The following is a 17768-nucleotide window of genomic DNA, read 5'->3' on the forward strand; positions in this document are numbered from 1 at the left end:
AATGTATGTGTGGATAGTCATAAAGATGAAGGATTGTAGTTAGGATGAAGACTTTGCAATGGAATTACATAGTAATTTGAGTTAAACTTGTAATTATGTTGAATTGGTTTTCAAGAGCACACAGAATATGCTAGTGCTGGTGTTTTCCTCCCAGAGAAACCAGCTACTGTGTGGTGATCCTGAAATCTGAGGGGAATCTGGAATGCAGAAATGCTGACATTGATTTTGCCTGTCTGTATTTTTAGGAGAGGAATAAGAGTACCATGTTGTTTGATGTGTCTAGTTTAATGGATTATTATTCATTTTTTAGTTTGATTATAAATAAACCCCAGAAACAGTGTTGACCTGCCTCTTTTTATTCCTTCTTATCAGCTTTTTTTGTACTGCTTTTTTCCCAACTCTGTTTTTCATGTTAAAATATGAAAAAACCCCTTGACAATAATGTCAAGATTGAAATAATTTTTGTTTCTTTGATTCTAAATAACTAAACTCTTGCATTGTAAAATTAGCTGGTTTTCAAAATGTCAAGCAATTGTGTGATTTCTAGCTGTAATTTTGCAGAAAAATAGCATGTGTTAATGGAAAACACTTTGCACCAAGCAAGGTGTCTTAGTATTGTGCTAGAGACATGTCACAAATCTAAAGAAATTATCTTGTATCAGTGTAATTGTGGTCATGAGTAAAGAGAATTGAAAAGCAAACATCTATAGACAACAAACCAACACTCCTGGAAGTAAGGAATGTAAAGAAGGCAGTTTTACTTAAAAGGAGTTCATTTTCTAATTTTCAAACAAATAGTTGAATACGTCAGCATTCATTAAAGTGCTGCTGGCTAATAATGTATTTCTCAACTGAAGTGGAACTATAATGACTGAAGGCTGATTTAAAAAAAAAAAAAGGCACATAACCTTCCAGGCTTAAAATCATGTAATTTAAAATGTCACTGGAAATCTGGCAAGCAAAGGGCTGCTGGGCTACTCCTCTCTAAATGTTGTACAAAACGAAATTGCAGTTATGTAACAACAAACTGCACCAGCTGAGAACATGAGACCTTCAGAACATCTGTGTTGGGCATTGCTCCATCTCAGGATGGAGGGATTCCTGCCTGCCAGACAAAACTGGCAAGAATGTTGGGAATCATCCTGATTATGCTAATCAAGAGACATTTTAATCTTCTTTGGAGGAACAGATTTAGGTTCTTTTGTATATTGTTGAAATGTCATACTGTGTACATAAGTAGCATTTCCTTTATTTGGTGAGAAAGTTTATCATTATCATTAGGAACTTTGTGATTCTCAGCCCAAATTAGTTTATTAAATTATTTGATATGTAACATAGGCACTTGTGTTACATATATACACCTTTTTTTTGGTCATCCGACTGGTAAAATACTCTGGACTAAATAAGTAGGTAGGACTTCCTTTGATAAAACAGAAGTTTTTAAAGCATAAAGGACAAAGCTTTTTGCTGGTTAGCCTTGGAGTAACATAATACTGCTGCTTTTCCACATTCTTCACTGTAAATTTAATTTAAATAACGGAAAATAAATGCTGATTATTGTAGCATGGTGGTAGGGATGCTTATTAATCTCCAGTGAAAACAGAGACACTCCCCATGTTTTCCTATTTTCATTCACAGTTGCAACTTGAAAGAGAACAATGAAGGTCTATGTGTTGCTCTGCAGCAAGATTATATACATGCATTTAAATGAATAGCTGTTTGGTTATGGTCCTTTATGCACTTAATAATTTATATAAAGAATAATATTTACACTGCCATTTGTATGTACTTTTATATTTCCTGATTGTTTCTGCTGCTGCTGCTGGTACCTGGGTAATCTCTTCTTCAGTCAATGTAAAGAAGCTTAATTGTGAAGAAAACTTAATTGGCATTTTCAGCTGAGAAAAACATATGCTTCTCAGAGGGTAATTGTGATTACGAGTTTGTCATTGTGCTGTATGTCCTGGAAATGAAGTAGTTTTATTTTATGCCAAAGAGATACTAATGACATGTGGTAGAATTCTTACTGCGTGGTAGGGTGAGATGTAGCAAAATTTCACCAGAGAATGAAATGAAGATCCATGCCTGTGGATTGTGGTAATTTTCTCTTTTACCACAAATTCTTTTTCTTTTATAAAGTAGGAATTTTTGGAAAATGGAAAGCTAAGCTTCCATTTTCTGGAAAATATAGAGACATGTTTAGATGTGTTTTAAGAATAGCAATCTTTTTCAGGACTAGTTGTGACATTGTGTATTTCAATTTTATTACAATGCTTTGAAGATATAAAATTTTATAGGATTGTCATGTGTAAAAACAGCTGCAATGGTTTAAGATCAGCGTGTTCCATGAATGTTCACCAGCAAGGCCATCAGCTGAGACACAGTAACTGATCTTGTTAATACCTGTAATCTATTTAAAAGCATTTGTGTAGTGTGTTACTTTCTCTCAGCTGAGAAGCCAATAACAAAATGCGAAGGTGTGATAATGAATATTTTCGAGGCAGTAATATCTTATGTGAAGTGAATGTAGGGCAGTGCTGACTGCAGAGTATGTGCACTGAGTGTCTTGTATATTAACAGAAAACATGATAGGTCTGGTTAGGAGCACTTTGAATCTCTATAGAGGTAAGAACTGCATTACTCATCTTTCCTGGCTTTTTTTAGTTCGCCATCATTTCTAGGTTAAACAGAGTAATTAATTAAAAACCCAGTAATAAAGAAAGAAAAGTGTATTGCCTCTGCAGGCAAACTGTATGTGCATGTAAGTCATGGATGGGTGGTGTTTTGGATGTTTTGAGCCATGTTGTTGTCTTTAATTATTTTTTTTAGAGTGTTCATATTTTGGAGCGAAAGGCTTCTTCAGGAAGCACAGACCCTTCTTTAAGCAAGCAGTTCCTTGAAAGTGATCATCTCTCTCTATCCAAGGTAAGCAAACGCCTGGGATGGAGTCTGGGCAGTGAGTTTCCCTCTGGAGTTACAAAGTAGTTTGACTAACACTTCTGGTGTTTTGTGTTCACTGTTTTGTATGATTCTACCATTGAGTATATTGTGAGTCTGCCCTGGAGTTTATTGTTCTATAACTGAGGTGTAAGAAGAGGCAGTAACCTTTAGTAGATGTTACATTAAAAAATTAAAGGATTGGTTTTGGGTTTTTTTTTTTTTTTTGTTTGTTTGGGTTTTTTTGTTTGTTTGATTTTTTTTTTTTTTTCCACATGGATGGCCCCAGGAACAAATTTTACTTTCTCAGAAAATGGGGCTAGAAGGGACTTTGGTGATCCTTGTGGGACCCCTCCAACTCAGGATATTATATGATTTTATGACTTGGAGAAGTTTTCCAGTTCAATCCTCTTATTAAGGTAGAGGAAATCATATCCAAATCTAAAATTACTGCAATAAATATTAGTTTTAAATTATGTCCTAATAACATCCCTTGTGTGTAGTTTGAAATTTAAAAGCTCTTGCTGAGATTTTCTTTCCTGAGGCAGAGTAAAGGACGCAACTGCAGGGGTGACATCACCCTCATAAAAAGTGAAGCCTTGTTTGTGTTGTTTTGAAGTCAACTTTTTGGGTAAATTGCTCAGTTTTGGAATAAGTGATTCCAAACAAGTCTATTTCCACATAAAGAAAGCCTCATTTTACGATACTTCAGATGCAAAAGCAAGATTGTTTCTGAAAAGGTGAGGGTGCTGTGATGGAATATTTGGTGAAAAATAAAAATCTGAAACTAAATATCTGTTAGTTTTGAAACAGACCTGGTAAAACAATTTCAAAAGGAAGTATTCTGTTCATCCAGGGAAAATGAAGTGGTTTATTTGTTTTTATTTGGAAAATGAATATTTTGCCGTCAAAACTTGAGAAAGCAGTTGGTAGTGGCTCCCTTAATCCCCAAACAAGGGGCATGTCCAGAGCCAGGCACTGAAAGCTGTGATTGTGTTCTCCCAGTCGTGCTGCTTTGCACGGGGCTGTTTCTCATGGAATACTTATGGAATCACCAAAGTCCTAAAATACTGCTGCTGTGCTTGGGGACTGGCCTTGGACGAGGACTCTTCAAGGCTATCACTTTCACTCTGTTTTTTCCCCATTTTCATCTCTCCTTCATAATGGCCTTGGTATTGGGCATATCTCAACACACCAAAACTGTGGGATGAGGCACAGTTAGGATTGTTAGGAGGGTTTTAAGAACAGCCTGTAGCACTGATGCAGCAGGAGACAAGTATCCTCACTGCACTGAATAATTGCTCATTTTATCCCTCTGTATCTGGTCTTTTGTTTAAATGAATAGCTATATGAGATTGTGTGGTTTCTAGTTGAGAATTAATCAATAGTGATGTTATCTAGTAGATAAAAGACTTATGCCTGCAGCTGATCATCTAAAGGAGAAATCAATATCGTGAAGAATCAGTTGGCAGAGATGCAGAGACTCTCTGCTAGTGTATAACTTAGAGTTTAATTTGTCCCCCTCGAGTGCCAAATACTTCCATGTAGGGAAAAAATAATACATGTGTGCTTTCCTCTATAGAATGGAAATAGTACATTGAAGCAAAACATGAGGAAGTAAAACAAAGCTGCATTTTGAATAGGGAATTTACAGACAATGAGATAATTTGTTCATGGTTATTCAGGGGAAACTAAGCTGAACAAAGATTTCTATTAAAATTTACAGCAGTATTTATTATTTGGGATAGAGCTTTTCACCCTTCTCAAAATACCAAGACCTTATTCAAAATTGTAGTTTTGAAATTTGCTGTTACTTTTGCAACGATATTTTCATAATAATGAAAACAGTAATGTTGATGTTATCAGGGCTGTGTAATTTATTTGGAGGTGTTGTGAAAGACTGACAGCACTTGGCTCTGAACAGTTTGTTGGAAATGTGGAGACAATTTTTTTCCCTTTAAATGTTTGATGCTATATGACCTCCTTCCTCTCTTGTTAACTTTTCATAACATTGCTAGGAGTTATGACAGATCAACTGAAAAAATGCAAGTTTACAGCTTTCTAAGGTATAATTAGTGAAACACAGTCTGAGGAAACTGGCAGTAAGAGATTTTTAAATTGGTGTAGAATTTTTTTAAGCACAGTAGTAGCGAGAGGGTAGAAATACACTCTAAAAGAAAATATGACTCTATCTTTTTCTCTTTCAAAATATTGTTCTTTTCCTGTTCACTGTGTTACATTGTAAATCTGGCTTGAGCTGCACCAGTCACCATGCAAAACAAGTGGTATGTACCAGAAATATGCTTTAATTGGCTCCATGAAAGGCATACAACTGGTTGTATCTCAAATGATACTGTTGCTCTGTTTTTCTCTAGAGAGAAAATTAGTTAGCTTTCCTATAAATCTCTCATAATACGGTGAAAGAGAATGCAGGAAAAAAAATCTTTTTGCAGATTTCTGAAGGCTCAATTAGCAAGTGAAACTCTGTCATAAAATGCCTTTGAAGATTATCACTAGCTGCACTCAAAATCAACAATAAAGCAACAACATCTGCTAGTTTTTCTGATTTGGAGGAAAAACTGGGGCATCCAGAACCAATGCAGCTTGTACTTTAAAGATCAGAAAATTTAAATTTCTTAATTGTAAAGAAATATCACAAAGGGCAGTCTTACTATGCATCTTACCTGGTAGGGTTAGACATCTGAAAATGGTTTGTATTTACTAGTTTTAAATGAGATACAGATAGGCATAATATAGTGACCATGCAGTTTGGTACCTAAACAGTTTGATTTAAAAGACTGCCTCCTTCTTTTTGTCTTGCATTGAAGAATTTTTGCCACTCTTAAGCTCAATTTTTTTGCCACTTGTGTGCAAAATTAATTAATCAATGTGTCTTCATGCTTTTTCATCAGGAACCTGACAGCTGGGAAATCATAGAGGGTCTGAAAATAGGGCAGACCAATGTCCAGAAGCCAGACAAACATGAAGGTTTCATGCTGAAGAAGAGAAAATGGCCATTAAAAGGTTGGCACAAGGTAAATGTCTCATAAACCAGTCAGAACATTATTACCTTATTTTATGAGCTGGGACTTTTTTTGTCTAGACAAAATTAGGATGTCAAATAAATACCCACAGTTTTGGTGTATGACTTTCACTTCCACCTGTGTATGGAATTAATTTGCAGACACATTTCATGGATCTCAAATCACAGTCCCTGCTGCCCAAGGTTGTATTCAAAATCGAGAGGGAATTTGTGAGTAAAATTGATCTGACCCTCCAAAAAATCAATTAATGTGGTATATAAGAATTTATGGAATAAACCACTGCTCCCACACTTTTAGAATACATTATATTAATGTGTTGCTATTTGGCAAAGTGTTTTGGTAAGGAACTAATTTATAGGAGAGTAAGAGAAGTCCAACTTCACAGTTCTTTAAAGGTAATCACTAGTGGTGATCTAGATGAATTTAGAGCAGTTACCTGTGTAGATAATTTTTAATGTCATTAAGAAATTAACATTTTAGCATCCCTCTCTACTCTGCCTTACATTTCACCTTGGGAACTGTGCTGAACTTAGGTTCTGAAACTTTGGGAGTGTTAATAAGTTTTTTCTTTTGCAATGCTGGCCTGGGTATCTTGGAGTTTCCATAACAATACTTTGTGCTGAGAGTCAGTGAGGAACTTCAGAGACAATAATTGCAGCATGTGCTGTGTTAGTGTTCTGCTAGCCAAGCCATATACAGCATCTATTGAACATTGCATGCCATATTCTGACAGTCCTGAATGTGCTTTGGTAGCATACCAGGTATAATGTGCACAGCTTGGTGAACTTAACATCCTCTGAAGTGCAGTGTGTGTTGGAATGAAATGATGATGAAAGGTAATTTTCTTTTGCGTATGCAGCTTAGAGAGACAGAGCAATATGACATGAACATCATGTTCTTGTGAAGGTTGTTAGTGACCATACCTACGAAAAAAAACCCCAAGATGTTCCTGTTGTTTTGACATCTTATTCAAGAAGTTATATCTCCAAATTTACTGGTTTCAGCTGGGGTAGAGAAAAGCACTGTTTTCCTGCCCTGTGTGAGATATTGGTACTATCTGTTGTGTGACTGGCAGAATTTCTAGAACCATCTTTGAGGGGGATTTTCTGCTGTCTAACTACTGACCCTGCTCGTAGTGTTAATTTAGCAGGTTTACCTAAGGAAACCATTGCCCTTCCTTCCCATGCCATGACAGCTTTGAGAATCAAGCTGTGTTCTGGGATTTTACCATAGATTAATGCTTCAGGTTACACTCTAAAAATATGAGTTATTTGCTATTACTTTGCATGTTTTTAAAGTTAGTGATGATCAACACGAGTTAGCAAATGTCATTTCAAGTCCAGTTTCCTGCTAGGCTCTGTGCTGTGTGCCAAAGTCTGCATTAACTTGACTGCAAAGCAGCTTGAGTGATCTGGTACAGACAAGCTAGGGCAGCTTTATTTGAGGGAGAAGTACAGCTTGAATAGGGGATTCTGCTCAGAACAATAAAGGTGCAATAGCACAGGCATCATCAGGTTAGGCTGGTCCCGGTAACCATGTCAGTGAAGGTGCAGTGGCTCACCCTGTATCACCAAGGCCTGAGACATCAGCCCTCCCATGACCTGGCCATGTTGCTGGGAACACTGCAATATTTGCTCTGGTACTAATACCTGGATTAACACTAGCCAAGGTGTCTTCAGCACAAGTTACCATCTCATCTGTACTTCAGTGAGTACAGGTCTGCCACCAAGTTTTGCATGGTAGACCAGGGTCTCTCATATGGGTTTCCTTTTGAGATGTAGATCTTGCACTAAGAAAAACTTCTCTCAGTTTCTGGATAGGGAATGTAGGTTGCTAATTTGAAATGTGACCAGCTTTTGTGGGAAGAAAACAGGAAGAAAATGAAGAAACAGGTATAATTCGCTTGTCCTACAGTCTCTTTCTTAGAAAGTTTATTACATTGCCTGGAAAACTGAAAAAAATTACCCTTCATTATCAAAGTTCCTTAAGATAAACCTAGAACATAATGTTGAAAAAAGAGAATCTAGTTTGTTTTTTTTTTTTTTTGGTTTTTTTTTTTTTTGTTTAGAAGATAATTGTTGTCAAAAAAACAAGCAAGAAAATTATTTAATATTGTATTTATCCTCTCCTTCCAAACCCCAAACATTCCTTAATTGTTACAGGGTGATCCTTCTCCAGATGAATTGTTGTATACAGTTTAAATTGCATCTGCTCATTAAGAAAGAATGTTGTTGGATTTTTTTCTTATTATTTCAGAGGTTTTTTGTCCTGGATAATGGAATGTTGAAATATTCAAAGTCACCAATTGATGTAAGTAGAGCTGAAGACTTTAAAATTTCTAATGAAGTTTTGCCTGCTCATGCTCACTCTAGGCATATTTATGAAAGTACACACATGAAAGTTGTTGATGGATTTAAAGATAAATAATGTAAGATTTTGCTTATGTCTTCCAAAAATTCTACCTTTTTTACTTCTATGGAAATATAAGTTAAATTACTAAAGGTCGTTTCTTGAATAAAGCTGCTTGCGAGACTAACCTGACCATGTATTTTTCGTTTCTAATTTTTGTATCAGCCAGAGCTGATTATTCTGAGACATGTGGATAGGACAAAGAATTAATACCAATTATTTATATTTGATACCAATAACTACCAAGTCATAGCAGTAAGGTATCAAGTACTGTCTAATTTAGTACTGTGTAATTTTCTCTGCTTCTCACTTACCTGTACCTGTGCACTGGTGTGAACAACTTAACACACCCAAACTTTGGAGTTGGCTTTGTACCAGCATTTCTTGTGAGATACTTTTCTATGACTACAAAAATAATAAGTGGTTAAATGGTTAGTCTGAGTGCAGCTTTATTTTTTAATATGGCTTTATGCTAAAATATTATACAATGGGAAACCATTTCAGTACTAGATATTTTTCTGTTAAGTATATAGAAGTGCACCATACTTCTAAATTTTTGCTCTGATGTTTTTATTTTAGATACAGAAAGGAAAGGTCCATGGGAGCATTGATGTTGGTTTATCAGTCATGTCTATAAAAAAAAAGGCTCGTAGAATAGATCTTGACACAGAAGAACATATCTATCACCTGAAGGTAAAAAGTAAAACTACACAGTGTTTCTTCATCCTCAGTAGAAACAAATAAAATTGTAAAAGATTTTGCAGAAAAGTAGTATCTTGGATGCTTTCTTGATAGTAAGTTTTTCTGCAGGTGAAATCACAGGATTCATTTGATGCGTGGGTTTCAAAGTTGCGGCACCACCGGTTGTACCGTCAGAATGAGATCGTGAGATCTCCCAGGGATGCCAGCTTCCACATATTCCCCTCAGCATCTACTACAGAGTCTTCACCAGCTGCCAATGTGTCAGATGGAAAGGTGTGCAGAGTTCTTTGGTTGAAAACTCATGGATTGCTTGTGGGCAGTTTCAGTGGGCTTTTCTTCTCATGCCAACAGGACAGGAGCTTCCACTGTGGGAATGGATGGCCAGAGAAAAGCTGTGAGGGTGTGCAGCTGAAATCAGCTGAAATACTGTCTAATTTACCCTTGCTTCATTAGAATGGGCTGCTGTAGAGATCTTGCAAAGTATTCACCACCCTTACAATTTGCACTAGCCTTTGTCAACAGGTATAAATCTGTCTCCCTGCTGATTATGTTCTTCCTCATAAACAACAGCTTTCCTAACTGGTACCTAGCAGAGTCCACTTGTGAGGTTCCTGGTTTGGTTCTCCAACATGCTATTCTGAAAAACTTGTGTGTTTGGGAGCTATGGAGACAAATCACAGATTTCACTGAAAATGCAATGCAAAGTTTGGTTTCTATTCTGAAGTAATATAGTAATTGCACTGACAAGGCAACACAGCCACAGTAAATGTAAGCATTTTGTTATGCTTTAGGTACAACAAAATAACTTCCCCTGGCAGCCTCCTATACCTTGCAGTAACAGCCTTCCTGTCACCTGCACTACTGGTCAGAGTAAAGTAGCAGCCTGGTTGCAGGACTCTGAAGAGATGGACAGATGTGCAGAAGGTTAGACTTTATCTTTTCAAGCCTTGTTCTTTCAGCAAAACATCTTGTTGATATAAGAAAGAGTCCTGTGAGTAAAGTGGTTAAGTTACAGCTTTTCAGGTAATCGGAAATTTTCACCTCGTGGTGGGAACTTTGCTCTCTATATATTTTGGGATGTTGCTTTTAAAATGTACCATAACAATCTGTGCTATTTTGGTGGATGTCATTGTTCAAATATGATCACTTCTTGAGGTCCAGAGTTGTTGCTGACTCCTATAGAAATAACAAGTGTCCAACAAAATAAAACCTTTACTTGGATGCCTTACTACAAGGGGTTTGGGCACTTAACTTTTATAATGCAATTGAGTACAAATAATGGACACCATGGCAATAAAAAGTCTAAATTGAAGCACCTAAAATACTTTTATTTTATATCTCTTAGATCTTGCTCATTGTCAGTCTAACCTTGTGGAACTCAGTAAACTTCTTCAAAATTTAGAAATACTACAGAGGACTCAGTCAGCACCAAATTTCACAGACATGCAGGTAAATAAGATTGAACATAAATCATTACACTGAAATATTTGTTCCTTCTGTTAAGGGAAATATAGAGGTGTTGTCTGTTAACTCCGAATGTTTTTCTGAAGTAATAGTGAATCTTGGATTAAATGCTTATCTTATATGTCTGTTTTAATCTTGTGTAATAGTGTTTCTGTTTCTTGTGTAAACAAGTAATTAAGATGTATTCAGTATTTGAGTTAAATAGGACACATCAAATTATTAAGTAATTTGCCAAACTAAACTGAGGACTGTTGCAATAGAACACATGTATAAATTGAAGTTATATTTAAGGAGTTTTTGTTGTGTTAAGATAACATTTTAAGTTTTTTAAGGATTGGAGACCCAAAGACCCTCAAAGATGAAGTTGCATGCTCTAGAAAAGGGGGCATAATACAAAGGTCCCAAGTTTTGGACTGTTTCCCAGTTCAGGGTGAGTTTTCCTTTTTCCAGACAGCAACAACAGATCCTAAATCTTAAATACTTTCTTCCATTTTCACTGAATCTTCTTGTCTGTACAAATGTCTGAGTAGTACCACAACAGAAATCCATGAGGATTTCAAGATCGTAATCCTAAATATTATGTTCCCATGAAGAGAAAGGGCACCAATAGTTTTGCTAAAGGAGCTAACTGTACCACGTGTTTGTGGAAGTGTATGGATAGCTACAGCTGATCACTGCTCCAATTTCGGGCCCCAGCAGCAGCCTTCTTCTCCTTACTTTCTAATTTGTTCCTGTCTAATACTACAGTTCTGAACTAACTTGCTGTATTGTCTGTGTTGCTTGTGTCAACTTAATAGCACTTTGTTGCTTTTAACTATTTGTGTAATGTAGGCTAACTGTGTAGATATTTCAAAGAAAGACAAGCGGGTCACGAGACGATGGAGAACAAAAAGTGTCAGCAAAGATGCAAAAATTCAACTTCAGGTACTGAATGCACTATATTTTACTTTTCACTGTACTTTAAGATTTAATTCTAAGCATGAAATGATATATTAGCTGAAAGTAGGAAGACAGTGTGCTCTCTTTCATGTTTCTGATGAAGTAAATTAAATCTCAGTTTGTTGTTCAAAACCTAGAGAAGATAGTGAGAAAAGTACTGATTTTATTTTCGTTCATATGAGAACATTGCCATCTAGGGAAAGGAGGGGGATCTGAATATTAGTCAATTAAGGTATTCAAAACTCAATACACACCATATGGGGATACTGCTATTTCATATCAAAGTTGCAAAGAAGGGCAACTGCCTTCAATTGAACAAGTGACATCAAGTTAAAAGCAGAATGAAATACTAAACACACAAGTAGTCTTTGTCAAGGCCTATACTTGGAATATTACTAGTGATAAGTATTTTCACAAGCCTTCTGTTATGGAAAAGGCTAATATGGGAACAAATAAAATATCCAAGAAATAAATTATGTGAAGGAAGAATTTACTCCATCCTTCCCTAGAACTGAAAGCACAAAAATAAGCATAATGTGCATGCATTGCTGCCTTGTGTTTTGTTGGAAGCACTTGTGTATTCTGAGGTTTGATCCAAAAGCTGATCTTTTTTATAATTAAGCAACTGATAATGAAGACTATTCAACTGGCTTTGAGAGCCCACAATCACCTGCTGATGTTGATGTCTGCTAAATAAATAATAAATGAGTAAATAAATGTCAGCAACTTCTAATCCATTCAAATATCTTGAAATTAGTACAAACTTCGAAAGCTTTTTTTTTTTTTTTTAATATGTCCCCAATAGGCACATTAAGGAGTTTTCATTTAAGATCAATAATCTTAAGGAAGGAAGAGGTGATAGTTGCATCAGCTTTCTCATTGCAGCTCTTGTAGTTTATTTTTCTTTTTACCTATTATACTTTGATAATCACAATAGGTAGAACAATGAAGCATCTGTTGGGATTAAAAAGGTTTATTAACAAAGGAATTTTGTCATTGCTGTCATGTTGTGCAGTTGAAGGATCGCAGTTTTTCCCTGGTGCTGAATAACACGGGGAAATTAAAATATCTGTAAAATGCATGCAAGTACTTCGTGCCTGTGAAGAATCAGTCACTATTGCATGTTCTTCTTTCATGCCACAGTAACCTCAGATAAGTCCTATCCACAAAAGTGATGAAAGCAGTTAATGTATTATGATTTATGGTTGGTCATAGTGAATAATGAGCTGTTCCTGTGTTACCTACACTTTGCTGAAGTAGCACTGGCCTGGGCTTACACCAAACTGCTGTTTGTAGTTTGGCTGGGGTGTGCCTCAGCTCCTGAAAGTTTCAAATAGGGTTGCAGATTCCTCTGAGAGAGTTTGTGTCCATGGCACTGCTCTACATGGGTCTGTTACTTCTGGATTGATAATGGATTCTGTCTAACTTGGGTCAGCATTAATTCCCACCAAGCTTCATGCTGCAAATACAAAGCTTATTTTGTTATAGCAAAGTATTAAATTATTGTTGTCTGATGTGTAAATTAATTTGCAGTGAAACAGAAACAATAAAATTGTTCTAAACTGTATGGAAGACAAAGAATACTTGATGGCTACTCCATTATCTTGCATAGTTTGCTAGACTCAGTTTATTCTTCCAAGGGCTGTGCTGTCTCCTGAGTGCTGGAGCTGTGGTCTGTAGGAAGGTGGCCTCACTGACTCATTGTGTTATTCCTAATTTGCTTAGGTTGTCACTAAAATGTGAATTTCCTCTGATGCCTACAAGCCCTTTAAGCTAATTCCCATTTTGTTCTTCTTAGACGTTCCTTCTGCATCATTGATCTTCCTTATTGCTCATTTTTTCAAGACTGCTTCAAGTCTTTCTGAACCGTTTATCAATATAACCCATACTGAGAATCATTTTGTCTGATTAGTGAACATTGTTTTCATAGTGCTTACACATAATTTGCTATTAAATGGTTGACATTTGGTACCAGCAAGATTTCTGTTGTACTATCACTTTCCTCATACCTCCATACATCTTGCTAGTTTTAGGGAATAATGCTAATTTTAACAAACTAACTTTAAGCTGGAGTCACTGTTAGTTTCATTTGGAGTACTTGCAGCCATTTTTTTCAGAATGAGCAGTTTTTAACTACATCAAAGACGTTCTGATAGTACAATGTTGAGGGCATCCTTCTGGGGAGCATAAAATTAGGGAGCTTTATATAAAGGTGTGTGCTTTGTGAATGGTGGGGAACAAGGGTGTGATTTCTGCTGGCTCAGTATCCTCTGCACATGAGGCAAGGAGGGAATTCTCCCATTCGGGTTTTGTATTGTACTTGTAAACATTCTTTTGTTAATGAGATATCTTTTGTTGGATTCCTGCTAACGCATTATTGCAGTATGAATGCTAGGTGCATAATGTATGTAAAACATACTTTTTCTTGTAAGTAAAGCTGCTTGATTTGTTTCCTAGACATTAATATTTACCACTTAAATATGACAGTTTTGTGTGCAGTTGACTTTGCCCACACAGCTGATTCCTGTAACTTGGGTGGGGTTACTCCCTGAAGTAAAACTGAGCACAGCACATGTCTGTGCAGGTTTGAGTGTTTACTGTTGTTAAGTTGCTTAGAATTAACAGCTGAATTAACCAGCCTTTACTCAAGAGTAATACATAAATTGCTTCTCTTAAGAAAGATTATTTTTATGAAGGAGGTTAATTTTTTTTTAAACAAGCTATATAAAATTTGTGAAAATGGCAAAAACAGGTTAGTTGACCTGTAGTAATTCATTTTACAAATTATACTTTTGTACAAGAACTGAGTTGTGGGTTTTGTCTAGGGGGTTTTTTGTGCTTTTTTGTGGGGTTTTTAAAATTATATTTTATTTCCCTTTGGGTGAAAGGCTAAGTTATCATTCTCACGACAGCTTCAAAGGAAGAAAAAAGAAAATGTTACTGCAAAACAGTAAAGAACCAGTGATATTTTGGTTTCCCGCAAAAGCTCAAGACTTCACAGGGGGAATAGTTTAATAGAGAGCTGTGTATTATGGAGTAATCTGAAAAATCATCTTGCTTTACTGAGGCTTTCAGCTCAGAACTGAAACCAGACCCAGACTAGTTATTACTTTTTCCCTTAAGTAAGTATTTCTTTTTATGGTAACTCAGATTTATGACCTCACTTTCTATTGTGTTGAGGAGAGTGTGTGATTCTGCAAAGCTCACTATTCCCATTTTAATAATGCATACCTGCATTCATAATCTTGTATACATATAAATTTGTGCATATCTCTCTCTGTACATAGGTTTGTCCCTACTATTTAAATAAGAATATTCTTCCATACTGCTATTCACAGGATGGGCATATTTTTGTGGAGCACAATTTACATTATGCATATGACCTGTTCTCTGCTTTAACAGAGTTTGTTCTCAGTGTTTCAGAGGTTATGTACACGTCTTTTTAATGTGAGAATTTTATAAAATATTGCACCACAATTCTTCTACTGTGATCATTAGACAACCCTTCCAACTGTCAGTGGCATTGCCACTAATATCAGCTAGAGGGTGAAGTGTTTGGCCATTCTCCACTGTAGCAACCCTACTGGGAATTTTATAGAAGCAAGACAGTAGAGCTAATAATTGAAATACAATATCCTGTTCTTCAGCATGGTGTTCATGTATCCAATCTACACTTTGTTATTTGTATGATGATCAGGCTTCTTGCAAAAAAAAGTAAAAATGTATATAGATGTAAAAATGCTGTAGTGGCTATAGGATGCAGCGGAAGAGAAATGTAAAGGAATTGAGAATCGTTTTCTAGAGGCAGAAAGGTGTATTTCCTAGTCTTCCAAAATCTTAAAATGGCTTCAAAATAATGCTATTTTCATTGAAGATTAAATAGAATGACTTTATGACAGATATGGAGCTCCTCTGCATTAGACAGTTACTTGCTTGACTTTAATGTACTGTGAAAAATTTTCTTGCTTGTAAAATCAATGTAAAATTAAGCAGGATGAGGCCACAAGTTAGACATGTAGAAAAGGAAGCGGTTGTTGAAATACTTAGTTTTTATTTGTGCTCCTTTATCTTAGTTTCTGCCTTGGTTTGGAAGTCAAGCCTCCAGTAATGTATGGGAAAAACAGGTGGAACTCAAAAAAGTGACGTATGGCGAAAATGATTGAATAGGCTGAAGGATGGATGTGGAAATGCCAGAGCTATGTACAGGAATGTTTACTTCAGAAAACTCACTAGATAACATACAAATTGAAAAATTTTACCATTGAGCCACATGCATCTTCAGTGACCACAGTTTATGCACTTCCAGTATTGCAAAGTGATCTCTTTCAGAATTCATCTTCTAAATGGTCAAGTGGCTCCAGATTTTTATTTTATTTTCTGGCATGCTATAGCATCCTTTTTGTTCTCTTATTCCATTATTGCCTTATAACTGAATGGCAATGCTAGTTGATTTTTTTTATTTTTGTAGCCTTAGTGAGTGCACTGCAGTCCAACTCATCTGGAGATAATTTTAGTGAAGTATCCAGCTTTTTATGTCTCTGGCATGCACAGCTGAAAACACATGATATGACCTCAACATGTGTAGGCCATAAGAGTTAACAAAATGGAAACCCACTTAAAGACTCTCCCTCTCCCTTTTCTGATCACCTTTCATCTTCCTGTGTCACATCACCCCTTCCCTTCTCTTTTTCTACTTCCTTCTTTTCTTGCATTCACTGTCAGGAAGGGCCGGCACCGAAGGGCCAGTTCAGCACAACACGACGCCGGCAGAGACTGGCAGCTGCAGTGGCTACAACAGTGAGTGGATTTAAAAATCAAGGGATAGCTCTAAGGATGGGAAGCTGTGTAACTTGGTTGTGTAATAACCTTATGAAAATGTTTCTTGCACTTTTTGGAGGTGTCCATGCTACCCACTTTCAACTGAGTTTCTTAGAAGTGGTCAGGCCCAACACAAATGTGTTCCATAAATGTGGGTCTGAGCTCATTTACATGGTGCATATCCCTCCTCCTCCTTTATGTAAGTGCAAGTGACAGACTCAGGCCCTGCACGCAATAAGTCTTTGACAGACTATACAAAATAGAAAAAAAAAAGATCAAATTATGTTAAAAGATGTGACAGTTATAGCAAGACAATAGAACTAAGGAGATTTGTTACAAATAACCACGGAATTATAAAATCTCCTGATACTTTTATAAGTAGTATAAGGTTAGCCTTTTCATTTGAGGCACTTTGTTTACGTTCCATAATCCCAAAAAGTCATATTACTACCTCAGTGTCCGTATGCAGTTTTGCTAATTCTCTAAGTCTTTAGTCAGAAAATAGGGAGCTATGAAATCAGCACCAGGGCTGGGAATTAGTTGTGGCAAGTCCTGTTTGTGAAATTGAATTGCCATCAAGAGGACATCTTCAGCTGCTGCTTTATCAAGAAAGTACTCATTAGGCCCAATATAGACATTGTACTAGTCCATCAGCAGATAAGTACAACAGCTAGATAGGGAGGACTGTTCAGCCAAAGACTGAAGTGAGCTTTAGATGCAAATTCCTTATCTAGCCCAAGCAGTGAATGTCTTCAGCAGGTTGAAGTATTCCGGCTGTTCTAGGCAGAAGCTAAATTCCCCTAGATCTGACATATTTTCTGCTTAAGCCTAACTATCTTGAGCTTCTGCTAGCTGAACCACAAACTCAGTTATTGCTATGCTCTTTTAAAACATATGAGACATATCAGTGTTTCTCCAGCTTCGAAATTAACTCATCTAAATTTATTCCTCTCTAATCAGTTGATGCTGAATGTGTGCTCTGTAATTGATTGCTGTTTTGACTGTGTTGGTCTGCCTGCCTAGCACAGAAATCTGCCTGATTCCCAGTTTGCAGGGCTGAGCAGTGGTGTTGGGAGGCTCTAAGCAGCAGCTAAACAGCTTTGGCAAGGGCTGTACTCCTCACCTAGGGAGTGCTTCAGTAGGCAAATGCAGCTGGACTTGGGTTGGAAGGCACTAAGAGAACAGGGAGTGGCTGAGTTTTTACCTGCAGCTCAAGTGAGGACCCGTTGAGGGATGTTTTGGAGGAGCTGGAAAAAATGCAAGAGGAAGGAAAGCTAGAGGCACCAGAATGACTCTGTGGCTGCTGCAGTACTCCTGTTCTTCCTGGCTGATGTACAAAATGGTTGTTTCTCCCAGACAGTGAAGCTGAGTGCATAGGCTGAGGGTTACAGAATTATGTCAGCTAAATGCACAGCAGAAAGAGGTTTTCCTTACAACCCACTTGGCCAGGAGCAG

At 36.8% G+C, this 17768-nt stretch overlaps 1 protein-coding gene across 1 annotated transcript in view; it reads left to right on the forward strand.

Moving 5' to 3' along the window:
- Positions 1 to 17768, forward strand: part of OSBPL6 (oxysterol binding protein like 6) — a 55787-nt gene that overhangs the window by 9183 nt on the left and 28836 nt on the right. The window contains exons 2-8 of the mRNA XM_041473172.1: positions 2830 to 2925; positions 5850 to 5972; positions 8238 to 8291; positions 8970 to 9083; positions 9201 to 9365; positions 9884 to 10016; positions 10438 to 10541. Coding sequence (XP_041329106.1) covers positions 2830 to 2925; positions 5850 to 5972; positions 8238 to 8291; positions 8970 to 9083; positions 9201 to 9365; positions 9884 to 10016; positions 10438 to 10541 — 789 coding nt within the window. The remainder of the gene's footprint in view (positions 1 to 2829; positions 2926 to 5849; positions 5973 to 8237; positions 8292 to 8969; positions 9084 to 9200; positions 9366 to 9883; positions 10017 to 10437; positions 10542 to 17768) is intronic.

The sequence above is a fragment of the Pyrgilauda ruficollis genome, unplaced genomic scaffold (assembly GCF_017590135.1).
Source record: "Pyrgilauda ruficollis isolate IOZ18807 unplaced genomic scaffold, ASM1759013v1 scaffold3, whole genome shotgun sequence".
Classification (NCBI taxonomy): domain Eukaryota; kingdom Metazoa; phylum Chordata; class Aves; order Passeriformes; family Passeridae; genus Pyrgilauda; species Pyrgilauda ruficollis.